The sequence below is a fragment of the Crinia signifera genome, chromosome 9 (genome assembly GCF_055691185.1).
Source record: "Crinia signifera chromosome 9, ASM5569118v1, whole genome shotgun sequence".
NCBI classification, from domain to species: domain Eukaryota; kingdom Metazoa; phylum Chordata; class Amphibia; order Anura; family Myobatrachidae; genus Crinia; species Crinia signifera.
The window spans coordinates 109,892,780-109,907,495 of NC_139225.1; the positions used below are offsets into that span (position 1 = coordinate 109,892,780).

The 14,716-nt window shown below is 43.2% G+C and overlaps 1 protein-coding gene across 1 annotated transcript in view; it reads right to left on the reverse strand.

Annotated features, from left to right (window-relative positions):
• Positions 1–2,719: 2,719 nt before the first annotated feature.
• Positions 2,720–14,716, reverse strand: part of LOC146036677 (opsin-3-like) — a 31,299-nt gene continuing 19,302 nt past the window's right edge. The window contains exons 3-4 of the mRNA XM_083160591.1: positions 14,023–14,256; positions 2,720–3,790 (exon numbers count right to left, since the gene is read on the reverse strand). Of these exons, the coding sequence (XP_083016717.1) occupies positions 3,566–3,790; positions 14,023–14,256 (459 nt within the window). The 3' untranslated portion in view covers positions 2,720–3,565. The remainder of the gene's footprint in view (positions 3,791–14,022; positions 14,257–14,716) is intronic.

The window sequence follows — 14,716 nt, forward strand, 5'->3', positions numbered from 1 at the left end:
GACAGTGCTTACTAAACTCTAAGGGGACAGTGCTTTAGTTAGGGGCTATAATAGCCTAAAAATGAAAATTCACTGTGCATTCTAGTTAACAGCCTTTAAAGACATATTAAAATAAAATATAATATATATAGAGTTGATGATTAACTAGTGATTAATTAAGTGTATCTCTTATAAACTATAATATGGATATAAGAATGGGTGTACTAATTTACCTTATATAAACCCCCCATAAAAGGGGTAGAGAAATTAAATATATAAAAAATATCAAAAAATACATAAAGAAAAAAAGGTACTTGTGAGTTATCCGGGCGCCCGATTTCAAAATCGGGTCGGATCGGGACATCGCATCGCATCGCATGCGACCATCGGATGCGATGCGATGCGATGACCCGATTTTTCCATAGGAATCAATGTTAAAATGGACTGAGTCCATTTTAACATGGAATTCAGTGGGAAAAAGGGGTCCTTTTCATACCCCTACTATCCAAGTGGGCATGGAGTTGGATATAAACCTGTGGCGAGCGTAGCGAGCCACCGAGCCCGAAGCGTGGCGAGCGTAGTGAGCCCCGCGAGGGGACACGGAATACCGTCCCCTCGCGGGGCTCGCTTCGCTCGCCACGCTTCGGGCTCGGTGGCTCGCTACGCTCGCCACAGGTTTATATCCAACTCCATGCCCACTTGGATAGTAGGGGTATGAAAAGGACCCCTTTTTCCATAGGAATCATTTTAACATTGATTCCTATGGAAAAATCGGGTCATCGCATCCGATGGTCGCATGCGATGCGATGCGATGCGATATCGCATCGCATCGCATCTGATTGTATGCCTTAACTTAAGGCATACAATCAAAAAATCGGGCGCCCGGATAACTCACAAGTACCGAAAAAAATGTTTAATAAAAATAAAAATAATTATAAAAATAAAAATAAATATAAAAATAAAAATAAAATTGAAATAAAAATAAAAATTAAATTAAAATAAAATTAAAAAAATAAAAATATTTTTTTCTTTATGTATTTTTTGATATTTTTTATATATTTAATTTCTCTACCCCTTTTATGGGGGGTTTATATAAGGTAAATTAGTACACCCATTCTTATATCCATATTATAGTTTATAAGAGATACACTTAATTAATCACTAGTTAATCATCAACTCTATATATATTATATTTTATTTTAATATGTCTTTAAAGGCTGTTAACTAGAATGCACAGTGAATTTTCATTTTTAGGCTATTATAGCCCCTAACTAAAGCACTGTCCCCTTAGAGTTTAGTAAGCACTGTCCATATTAATTGATAGGGATTTAGAGACACTGAATTAATAGCACCTAAGCACTGTCCTCTTAAATATAGTTAGACGCTGAGAGATCATTTCCCTAAAAATGGCCGCCGTTTGGAGCGCACTTGAGACCTTGTGCGTTCCAACGGCGTGTTACATCATTAAAAGCCAGTACCCTGTTAGTCGCCTGAGCGGACCGTTGTATCCGCTGGTGCTTTACACTTAGGGCGCATATTCCGTATACACATTTCCGTTTCATTCCCTTCCAAAATGGCCGCCGGTTGGAACGCACGCCGCTAATTATGCGTTCCACCGGCCTGAATATTCGTTTTAACGGTCCGGACTGATCTCTTTTTCTCACTATTTAGTAGTCTACAGGGCGATTTAGTATATAACTTGTCCCTTAGTTTAAATATCACCTTTAAACCTATTTTAAGCACTTTTTTTGTCATTCTTAAACCCGGAAGTGATGTCACACTCCCTGGGCTATTTATACCCTACAGAAGCACTGAGCTATCATTCACATTGGTGAACCCATGCTGTGTGTGACTGCTCCTGCATTTACCTGTAAGTATTTTTTATATGGATGCCTATTCTGGTAAATTGAGCTTGCATATTTGCTCTGGATTGTAAAATTACTGTTTCTATTATTAGATTTGTTTGGAGGATTCCATTGCATTTGCTATTTTTCCTGAATTGGTTAAACCAAACTAGGAATAATCTTTGTTTTTTCTGGTATGTAAAATTTTTGGGTTCTTTGAAAGTCAAATTGTATGAAGTGTGACACTTTATAAATAGTTTTTTCAAAAAAACTCTATATAGATTGCTGGAAGCATACCGGACTGTTTCTGAGACACTTGATTCCTATGGTATTTATTACATTGAATTTCCATAGGTATGTGTTTTATTATCAATCCACCACGTGGTGACTATGGGCTATTTTCAGTTATTCACTCTATGTTACCAATTGTGGTCCTTCCATCTTGGTCATTGCTCCCCTTTCTCTCTCCATCTCCTCCTCCTGTTCTTTTTCTTTGTATGGATATGTAAATTTTGTGATTGATGTTTTGTATCATTGTAAATTACAGTGACTACTGCAATATCTTGCCCCTGATGAAGTCATTATTTGACGAAACGCGTTGGGCCTTGTATCCGCGAGTTCTCTGAAACCAGCGAATCCTACTGGAGTTTATCAATTGTTGTACTGTGTTTATTTGCAATACTCCCAAGAAGGGTGTTTTATTGTACATAATGTATATGTGTTCTTTTTATATATTATATTAAATATACTACCTTTTAAGTGACGTATATTGTCTTTTAGCGCACTCTGATCCTCCCTTTTTTCTTTATGTCTATTCGATTGGGTCTTGTCTAGCAGAAGACCCTTCAGAGTTGCTGCTTTCATTCTATTAGCGCAGGAAAGGGCCTCTCCTTTGTGTATATATATATATATATATATACATATATATAGTTCGTGTAAATTAATTTCAGTGGTTAAATATTTTGTGTCATTATATAAAAATACAATCAATTTCAGGAATGGAATGAAAGTTACCATACAATGTTTCCGAAAAAGTCTGTGACAATACCCTGAAATGCTCAAGGTTTTTTGTCCATAGCTACCTGGGTGATAATTACATACAGTATCACAGGTAATAGAGTTTATAACGTTTCTATAAATGAAATGCAGATGAGAGCCAATCAAATTCCAAATATCATGATGGACATAAACTGATTGGTTGGGCACTTGTCCAATAATAAACCAACTCCTAGGAGGGAGTTTATGCTTTGAAATATCCTAATAAGTTAAGGTAACACCACATTTGCATCAGAAAGCAAAAGAAAAGAGTGGTAAATGAGTTTTGTCTGCAACACTGTTCTGCAAATATGTCTCCTGGCTTCTTCCTTTTCAGGAGAACAGAGGAAGTGCAGAGAGCAAAGTAAATATGTGCTCCCCAAACACACAAATCCACAGATCTTAAGTTCCATTACCAGAGACGTTCACACCTGGAAATACAGTTTACATATAGAAACTTGTGCTGAAGAGTATTTAGCAATGCATCTTCTACATTTTAAAGATGGTAAACATGTCACTTTTGCAAAGTTTGATAGCATTAATAACCATCTTTGTAACCATGTGGCGACAATTGAAATACACATCAAACTGCTGCCATTCAGTAATGATAATGGTCCCACTCTGATGTGTCGAGGGCTCAAATTTTCTTTCCCAACTCCGTTGGATCCTTTTTTCTTGTATTTCTTTTGATTAGCTAGCTGAAGCATTCATATTAAAGTTCCTCTGTAATCTATGTAATGAACCACAAGTGTCAACTTCTTTTCCTTCTCAGAAGACACTGGGCCTTTTCCCGGTAGTGCTTGGTGAAAGCTGCTTGGGGTATTGCCATCTTCCTTATCCTGTAGCTCTTTACTTTGTCGGGAATTACATGTTACGTCAATGTCACGTGGCTCTGACTCACATTTCAGGAGGGCAATGAAACACCTGTAAAACTAATACAAGAAAAACAAGCGTATAAGTATGAGGATAGCTAACAATACTTTTTCCTTATATTTTCGCTAATTATAATTAACAGACTGATATGGAGGAAAGAGCCAGGCAGTGCTGAAGCTGAGATCAGCTCGGCAGAGCTGCCCGGCGATAAGCAGCGGCAATCCCAAGAATTCTCCGGGTTTGCCAGTCTGGACACTGAATGCCAGGGAAGGGGTTAATTATTATGCGGCTGGACAAAAAAAAGGTACTTGTGTATTATCACGGCACGCCCGATATTAAGTTGCACGACTTTTAATCGCATCGCATGCCATACACCCCATGCACACCGATACAATTTAAAATTGTATAAGCCCCCTATACGATTTTAAATTGTATAAGCACCCTAATGGGTGCTTACAATGTTAAATGCACCCCCACGCCACCCCCCAGTATGAACGCCAACCCGGAGCGTGGCGAGCGCAGCGAGCCCGCGAGGGGCGGCAGTACGCGTCCTCCGACCTTTTCACACCCCCACTATCCACGTCGGCGTGGAGTCGATTTTATATAGTGTGGCAAGCGCAGCGAGCCACCGAGCCTGAAGCGTGGCGAGCGCAGCTAACCCCGGGAGGGGACGCTTATTACGTTACATGTATTCCGCATGCGCTCGCCACGCTTCGGGCTCGGTGGCTCGCTGCGCTCGCCACACTATATAAAGTCAACTCCATGCCGACGTGGATAGTGGGGGTATGAAAAGGTCGGAGGGCACCGTGATACTACACAAGAACAAAAAAAACATTAGAATTAAGTGAAGTATAAGTAACACCTGCTGTAGTGCCCCCTTCATATATGTGTGTGGGGGGGTGTACTTAATATTTGAGGCTAATCCCCGTAAACCAGTATAGCCCCAAATATACTGAATGGGCTGCTTAGATAGATAAGTTTGATAAATCTCTCCCTACGACCCCTTTTACTCTCCCTTTCCATCAAGTGGTGGTAAGCTAAATGTGTTCCTTTAAGGTGTGGTGGAGTGGAACGATCTTTATGAGGAGAACCGGGACCCATGATTAACATGACTGCTACCTTGTGGCATAAGCATTTGACTTGCACAGTGCCAGGGATAACTGTAGAACCATGATACTTTACACAAGAAAAAAGATGACTCTCTTTGTTGGGGCACTGCTTTGAAATATTATATTTTCAAATATGTTGTGTTATTTGAAAAACTAAATTACCATGCACAGCAGTAGTTCTTAATTGCTCCCTGATCAATGTATATGATTATAGGTGAATTGGTACACGTTAGTAACATATAGTGTGAAAAAAAAATATATCAATGTGATGTGAAATACAGAAAAAAAAATTGGTATAATTTTTGTTTCAGCTAAAGTTTACCAATGTCCTCATTAGAGGGGTTTTATCGCTCCCTCGGGACATGGATGTTTTTTAGCTGAGTTTTTTTGTATAATGCTAGTGATTAAATAATATGTAAATAAAATTAGACGGTGATGTGTTAATTAAATATAAAATATAAACGGCGATAATATTTTTCTCTGTCTGGGTGACTGTCGTCCTATGGACAGCCTCAACGCTATCCCAAGTGGGTGGTAATGCTGCAGCTAATTGCACTGTGTTCCCACTTATAAAGGATATTAGGGCGGAAAAAATTATCACTAGGAGAATGAGGGATATAAATTGATTTTACAATGAAAAGGTACAATATAATAAAAGATGAAAATAAAAATATCCCTTACACCTCCAATTGTTCCTACTGTCACGCTGTGTGTCTCTTGGACAGTAAGCAGTCAGTAGGAGGGTGCAATTAAGATGGAGGCTTGTTAGGAGCAGTGGAACGAAGACATGGGGATCTGCTGTTACAATCCGCTGCCTGGTTTTGCCCCTGTTAGAAATAAATCCAGTGCAGGGGTTCAAGAAGGCATTGGCCGCAATGAGAGTCCCCTAAAAAGGCAAGGTCAGGACAGTGCACCTTTAAGGATTATTCTGTCTGTTATATTGTATACAGATGTGACTTCCTATTGCCTCAATTGAATTTTAACATAACTGCAGATCATCATTCTAAAAGCCCCTATGTCCCATTAAATCAGTTTTGATCATGTAATAGTCAGAAATACAGAGACAAATTACATATGTGGAGCTGATAGAGGTGATGATAAAATACTTAGCTTCCTATAAGGTTCCCTTCATCCAATAAATAGTGTGATATCTGTTTGAGACAGTCACCCAGAGCCTGGACGCGCGTTTCGCCGGTACAAAGGCTTGTTCACCAGTGTGAGAGGAGAGCTCTCCATCTCCTCTATTTCTACTAGTTGTAATTAGCGGGGACAAAGTGTTTCCGACTTCAGCGGCAGCTCCTGCTGTTTGATATGTCACTCCGTGTGTCCATCAGCTGCTTGCGCAAATCAGGATCGTGGGAGAACCTCCACTCTCTACACGCCTCTTATGTGAATCATTACAGCATTTCTGGTCATGGCAGCCACTCCCCATTGTTGTGACATCATGATTTCCTAGGTGGGATATACCACACATTGCTTCCACTATGAGATACATCCCACCACCATTTGGGTACATACTAGCAAAAATGCACCGTTATGTACCTTTATATGCAAACTCTCTCTATAAGAGCTTTTCTTTGTGATCAGTTGACAACTGGGTTTAGGGGCACAGGAGTTTAGGACCCAGTGTAACGGCTGTGTGGTGTAGGGGGGGGGGTGGAGCCCTGGGAGGGATTTAAATACATCCCTATCAAAAGAAAATACAAAAAGACCATCAAAAGATGATTCCATTTTCTCTTCTCTACCTCTATCAGTTGGGGTATCGCAAGGCTCGGTTCTAGGTCCTCTGCTTTTCTCAATCTATACTTCATCTCTTGGCAAACTAATCAGCTCTTTTGGATTTCAGTATCATTTGTACGCAGATGATAGTCAAATCTACCTATCCTCCCCAGACCTATCACCATCTGTATTGGACCGTGTCACTGAATGCCTTTCTGCTGTTTTATCATGGATGTCATCTCGCCACCTCAAACTGAATATTTCAAAAGCAGAATTAATTATATTTCCACCAACCAATAGTAATTACCAACCTGATATCTTTATCACTGTTGTAAACATGACAATCAACTTTACACCACAAGCTCACTGCCTAGGTGATTTTGAACTTTCCTTTGTTCCCCACTTTCAATCTGTCTGGAAATCATGTTACATACATCTAAAAACATAGTCAAAATACGCTCTTACCTTACACTAGACACCGGTAAAACTCGAATCCATGTTGTTATCATCTCCGGCATTGATTATTGCAATAGTCTCCTTACTGGTCTTCCCCAATACATACTCTCACCACTACAATCCATCATGAATGCAGCTGCGAGGCTAATCTTCCACACCAGAGGTTCATCATCTGCAGAGCTGCTCTGTCAGTCCTTCCATTGGCTACCTGTATTACATGTCGTCTTTTATCTCAAAATATCTCCCTACTCAACCTCTTCGCTCCTCACAAGGTCTACACTACCGTTCAAAAGTTTGGGGTCACTATTTCCTTGTTTTTGAAAGAAAAGCACTGTTTTTGTTCAATGAAAATAACATTAAATTAATAAGAAATACACTCTATACACTGTTAATGTAGTGAATGAATATACTAGCTGCAAACATTTGGGGTTAAATGCAGGGCCGCGCCACCACTAGGCAGCTCTAGGCATTTGCCTAGGGCGCCGGCACCTGGAGGGCGGCAGTTTGCCCCTCACCCCCAGAGAACTGTGTAAAAAAAATTGCTGCCCCGGCGTCCCTGCAGTGCTGGGGCGGTCAGGGGTGTCCGTGCCGTAGGGGTACCTGCGGCGCCGTCATGTGTATAAAGCTGGCTGCGGCCGGCGGGGTCCCTGTAGTGAATAGCAAATAACTAGCGCTATGCGTGCGGCGGCGCAGGAAGCGCTAGTTATTTGCTATTCACTACAGGGACCCCGCCGGCCGCAGCCAGCTTTATACACATGACGGCGCCGCAGGTACCCCTACGGCACGGACACCCCTGACCGCCCCAGCACTGCAGGGACGCCGGGGCAGCAATTTTTTTACACAGGTACCACCCTCCCCCAGGTACCGGGGCGCCTCCACCCCAACTCGCCTGGGGCGCACCGGTGCCTTGCACCGGCCCTGGTTAAATGTAATAGGTTGAGAGAATCAGAAAGTGAGCGATTTGGTAAGAAATCTCCAGGTATTTTTCAAGTGGCAATCATTTACCCGGCAAAACCAGTTTGATTTTTGCAGTGTAAATGATTGCCATTTAAAAAAAACTGGAGATTTCTTACCAAATCTCTCCCTTTCTGAATCTCTCATCCTATTACATTTCACCCCTGGTTTTTAATATCTACATAGGTGTATAGAGGCCCATTTCCAGTAACCATCACTCTAGTGTTCTAATGGTACATTGTGTTTGCTAATTGTGTTAGAAGACTAAAGGATGATTAGAAAAGCCTTGTGCAATTATGCTAGCACAACTGAAAACAGGTTGGCTCATTACAGAAGATCTAAAACTGGTCTTTTTTTAGCTAGTTGAGTGGGTTCAATTATACTCCGAAAATGTCCAGAAAAAGAGAACTTTCATTTGAAACTCAACATTCTATTCTTAGAAATGAAGGCTATTCCATAGTTTAGTTTGCCAAGAAACTAAACATTTCCTACAATGATGTGTACTACTCCCTTTAGAGAGGGTGCCGGATGGGATCCCGACAGTCGGGATCCCGACAGTCATTTAGCCGACGTTGGGAATCCAACAGTCAAAACCCAGACACACGGGGGCCCGACGGCCACCGGCTATTCTCCCTCGTGGGGGTCCACGGCCCCCTATGGAGGGAGAATAGAATAGCGTGGCGAGCGCAGCGAGCCCACAAGGGGCATTGTTGCACTCACCATGCTGTCTGGGTCCGGCCAGTTGGGATCCTGACGTTGGGATATTGACTGTCAGAACCCTATACCACACCCTTTAGAGATGTCTCTAATCATAGTAGAAAGAGATAAGCAAACACAAAGTACCATTAGAACACTGGAGTGATGTAAATGGGCCTCATTACACCTATGTTGATATTCCTTTAAAAAACAGACGTTTGCAGATAGTATAGTCACTGACCACATTTACAAGGTATATAGTTTATTTCTGAATAATTCAATGTTATCTTCATTGGAAAAAAAAACAGTGCTTTTCTTTTAAAAATAAGGACATTTCTAAGTGACCCAAAACTTTTGAATGGTAGTGAACGTTTCTCATCCACACGCATTACTAGCTCATATTCACAATTGCAGGACTTTCGTCGGGCTGCACCCACCCTCCCATGCACAATAAGACTCTCACCCAGTCTCCAATCCTTCAAGCGTTCCCTGAAAACTCCCCTCTTCAGGCAGCTTATCAAATTCCAGAACCAGCCACATAACCTTCATAGACCTCTCCTATCCAATCACATCCCCAATATACAGGCCACAATTATCCTTTCTTTATTTTTCACACTTTTCTTCCTCCTGACCCCTGGCCAAACTGCTGGGTCACTGTATCATACCAAGAACCTTTGCATTCTGGCATACTTCAGGCAATAAATAACACCTATCCTTGTGTAGCAATGATTGTAAGCTTGCGAGCACGGTTCTCCTACCTTTCTGACTATCTGTAAATACCCAGTTTGTTGTATCCCTGAGTGAGATTTAATAGGGTGAGATTTAATAGGATGACAGATTCAGAAAGTGAGATATTTGGGAAGAAATCTCCAGGTTTTTTTAAAGCGGCAATCATTTACACTTCAAAATCAAACTGGCTTTGCTGTGTAAATGATTGCCGCTTTAAAAAAGATTTCTTTAAAGATTTCTTGCCAAATCTCTCACTTTCTGAAACTCTCATCCTATTAAATCTCACTATCTGTCTCCAATTGTAAATCGCAACGGAATATGCTGTGCTATAGAAGAAACTGTTAATAAATAAATATGTGAATAATGGGGAAGCCACAGAAAATCCAGTTTGACCTCTCCACCTCCAGGAGCTTGAGGCAACGCGTTCCAGAATAATTACTAAGATTGGGAGCCCTGACCGACAGTAGAAATATAGCAACCACAGTGGTAAATGATCTCATCCATTATAACTTACCTGAAAATAAAAATAGATGCATACAACATTCTCATGTCAAGTTTAATGAAACAAAATAATCTTCTATCTCAATCTGTCTATAAGGCTAGAAGTTAATTTTAGTGGTTCTGTCGCACCATAAATTTATTAGATTATTATGTAAACTAGAAATCATAAATCAATTTGTTATATTGTGCATTGTAATCGAATGCACTGCCATACTCAATGTAACTGATGCACACAGGTCAAGGCTGTGTCTGGAATATTGGGATATTGCCTGAGTTCCTGGGAGTCACACAACAGACTGGAGGTTATTCCTAGTGTTAGAGGTGGGTTTACATTGTGTCAGAACTAAAGATAATTAAAAATGTTTTCTCAACTCTGACAATTCTACAACTAGTGACAGTTTCTGTGTGTGTGTGTCCCTCTGTGATTCTGCCAGGGAACACTGAATGTGCCATAAAATAATTGCCTCGGATGTAAGCAACTCACTGAAATCCAAAGAAAAAAGAAAATATTCTCTTATATACTTTCGTCTTTCTTGAGTCATGTTTGCATACTGTACCTCCCAACATGACCCTCTCCAGGAGGGACACATTGCTCTGCTCCTGCACATACTTCCTAATGTATGATTGCCATCACCCATGTTAAACAGGTTGATTGATAAGAAAGGTGTTTCACCAAAGGTGATGGCAATCATACATTAAGAGGGAAGAGCAGGAATTGAACATTGTGCCCCTCTAGCAGAGGGACATGTTGGGAGGTATGCTATACCCAGAGTATAACAGTTATATCTGCCCTGCACTAAAAGATAAAGGGGAACTTTCCAACCTACTGCGCTGTGGGTGCTAGGGTAATAATAACAATTGGAAACATCACAGTGCCATACCTCCCAACATGACGCTCTCCAGGAGTGACACAATGCTCTGTTTCTGGACTTTCCTCTCAATTTAGGATTGCTGTCATCTGTGGTGAAACATCTTTCGGTACTTGTTTCCTAGCAGGGCGCCCGTCGAGTGCCATCGCATACCTTAACTTAAGGTATGCGATGGGATCCGACCAACCCGATTTCTGGCTTTTTTACAGCTTTCCCAACAGCGAGCCCCGCGAGGGGACGCATAATACGTTTGAAGTAGAGATGTGCGGTGGCCACTTTTTCGGGTTTTGGTTTTCGTTAATGATCTGGATCTCCCTTCGTGTTTTGGATCTGGATTGGTTTTGGCAAAACCACCCTTGTGGGTTTTGGTTTTGGATCTGGATTTTTATGAAAAATGCTAAAAATGGCTAAAATAACAGAATTTGGGCCTGTTTTTGCCCCTAAAGTATTATTAACCTCAATAACATTAGTTTCCACTCATTTCTAGTCAATTTTGATCACTTCACAGCTCACAAAATTGTTTTCATTTACTATAGTTGGGCCAAAAGGGTATACCGAGGTAGCTGGATGACTAAGCTAAGCGACAGCAGTCGGCATCACATACATGTGGACCTTACACTTCCAACCTGGTAGAGCGGCACTGCAGGGGCAGACAGGGTGGCAGTTTAATAAACTATCCCAAAAAAAGAGAAATGCTCCAAAGAGCAAATACAAAGAGGTATCGGCCTTGTCATGACTGGTGGTAGAAGCTTCAGCACTTCTATCAGGTTGCTGATCTCCCAAAATTTCCTCCTCCGTCATCCTCCAAAAATGTGTTTTTATTTTATTTATTACTTTTATTTATTTTTCTTACTTTACACTGGACACAGCCCCTTGGACACTGGACACTGCCCCTGGACACAGCCCCTGGACACTGGACACAGCCCGTCACCCTGGACACAGCCCCTGGACAATGGACACAGCCTCTGGATACAGCTCTTGTACACTGGACACAGCCCGTCACCCTGGACACAGCCCCTGGACAATGGACACAGCCTCTGGACACAGCTCTTGTACCAGGACACAGCCCGTCACCCTGGACACAGCCCCTGGACAATGGACACAGCCGTCACACTGGACACAGCCTCTGGACACAGCTCCTGTACACTGGACATAGCCTTCACACTGGACACTGCCCCTGGACACTGGACACAGCCCGTCACCCTGGACACAGCCCCTGGACAATGGACACAGCCCGTTACCCTGGACACAGCCCCTGGACAATGGACACAGCCCGTTACCCTGGACACAGCCCCAGGACACGGCCCCTGAACAATGGACACAGCCTCTGGACACCGCCCCGGGACATAGCTCCTGTACACTGGACACAGCCGTCACACTGGACACTGCCCCTGGACACAGCCCCTGTACACTGGACACAGCTCCTGTACACAGCTCCTGTATACTGGACACAACCCCTGTACACTGGACACAACCCCTGTACACAGCCCCTGTACACTGGACACAGCCCCTGTACACTGGACACAGCCCCTGTCACACTGGACAATGGATATATGTCACACTGGACACTGGATATATGTCGTCACACTGGACACAGGATATATGTCGTCACACTGGACACAGGATATATGTCGTCACACTGGACACTGGATATATGTCGTCACACTGGACACTGGATATATGTCGTCCCACTGGACACAGAATATATGTCGTCACACTGGACACAGGATATATGTCGTCACACTGGACACAGGATATATTGTCGTCACACTGGACACTGGATAGATGTCGTCACACTGGACACAGGATATATGTCGTCACACTGGACACAGGATATGTCGGCAGTCGTCACACAGGACAGGACACAGGATATATGTTGTGAGTGACTCGTGACACTGGACAATGGATAAGATATAGGCCACAGCCCCTTGTATTACTGCAGCCCCTGTACACGGTGTACTACTCAGCAGCACTGCAGCCCCTGCGTGTGAGCACTGCAGCACTGAGTTAGTTAGTTAAATCACAAAAAACACAGGGTTCAGGGCTAAATAAATCACAACACAGGGCTTAGGGCTAAATAAATCACACAGGACAGCCCCTGGACAGTGGACACTGCAGCCCCTGCGTGTGAGCACTGCAGCACCTAGTTAGTTAAATTACACTACAGGGCTCAGGCCGATAAACAGTCACTGACTCTCAAGTCTACAACACAGGGCAGTGAGGGCACAGGGCAGGTCACGGAGCACAGCACAGGGCAGTGAGGGCACAGAGCAGGTCACGGAGCACAGCACAGCACGTAGCACATGGCATGGAGCACAGCACAGGGCAGTGAGGGCACAGGGCAGGTCACGGAGCACAGCACAGCATGGAGCACAGGGCAGTGAGGGCACAGGGCAGGTCACGGAGCACAGCACGGAGCACATGACACAGAGCACAGCACGGAGCACACGGAGCTTCCCAACCACCCTCTTCCCTCTCCAAGATTGGAGTGAAGATGGCGGGGCGCGCGTGTGTCTTTTATAAGATCCCGCTCCCGCGAGAATCCGACAGCGCGATGATGACGTTCGGCCTCGTTATTGGTCCGGAATTCAGGCGGGAACTCCCGAGCCGGCTCGGATCTGACCCGGATCCCCGATATTCGGATCTGACGGATCTCGGGGATCCGGACCCACTCATCTCTAGTTTGAAGTAATGCGCGGGGCTCGCTACGCTCGCCACGCTTCGGGCGCGCCACACTATATAAAATCAACTCCATGCCGACGTGGATAGTGGGGGTATGAAAAGGTCGGAGGACGCGTACTGCCGCCCCACGCGGGCTCCCTGCGCTCGCAACACTTCGGGTTCACATTGATCGTGGCGTTAACATTGGGGGGGGGGCATACAATGAAAAATGGGGTCTGGGGGGCATTTAACATTGGGACCAATGTAAAATCCGGTCTCAGGGACCATCTAACATTGGTTCCAATGTAAAAAATCAGGTCGGTCAGGTCGATTGACCCGATTTTTGCAACCTGATTGCATACAAATAAAATCGGTGGCGCCGTGCTAGGAAACAAGTACCCATCTTTCTTATCAATTAACCTGTTTAAAACAGGTGATGGTAATCATACATTAAGGGGGAAGCCCAGAAACAGAGCATAGTGTCCCTCCTGGAGACGGTCATGTTGGGAAATATGGGTATAGGGATAGAGGTGGGTGTGGGGGTCATGATATCCAAGGTACAGTAGAGATTGTTTTACAAATCTGTTAAAACCTTACCTGTCTGTTCATAAATATGTAAATGAGTGGATTAATAAAAGTGCTGCTCTTGGCAAGAATTGATGGTATGATGCTGATTGTGGGAGAGATTATTCCAGGTTTTCCAAATGTTGTAATCAAAGAGACTAATCCATAAGGCATCCAGCAGAATAGATAGCAAGTGATCATGCATAGAATCATCAATAATAAGTGGTGTTCTCTCCTTTGGGCTGTTGTTAGGTTAATCCTGCACATCTGTGAATAAAAGTAGAAATAATATTAACAAGAATCATCCTAGAAGCTGGGAACCATTCACCCTAATACACAGGTTCTCAAAGACGGTCCTCAGGAACCCACACAGTGCATGTTTTGCAGGTCTCCTCACAGAATCAAGTGAAATAATTAGCTCCACCTGTGGATATTTTAAAATATGTCAGTAACTAATGAGTGCACCTGTCGGGTGACCTGGAAAACGTGAACTGTGTGTGTGTGTGTGGGGGGGGGGGGGGGGGGGGAAACCACTGCCCTAATACATAGCTCCCAACATGACCCTCTCCAGAAGGGGCAGAATGCTCTGTGCCTGGACTTACATCTTAATTTATGATTGCCATCACCTGTGTTGAAACATCTTTCTTATCAATTAACCTGTTCTAAACAGGGGATAACAATAAAAAATTAAGAGGGAAATTGAGGAACAGAGAATTGTGTCCCTCCT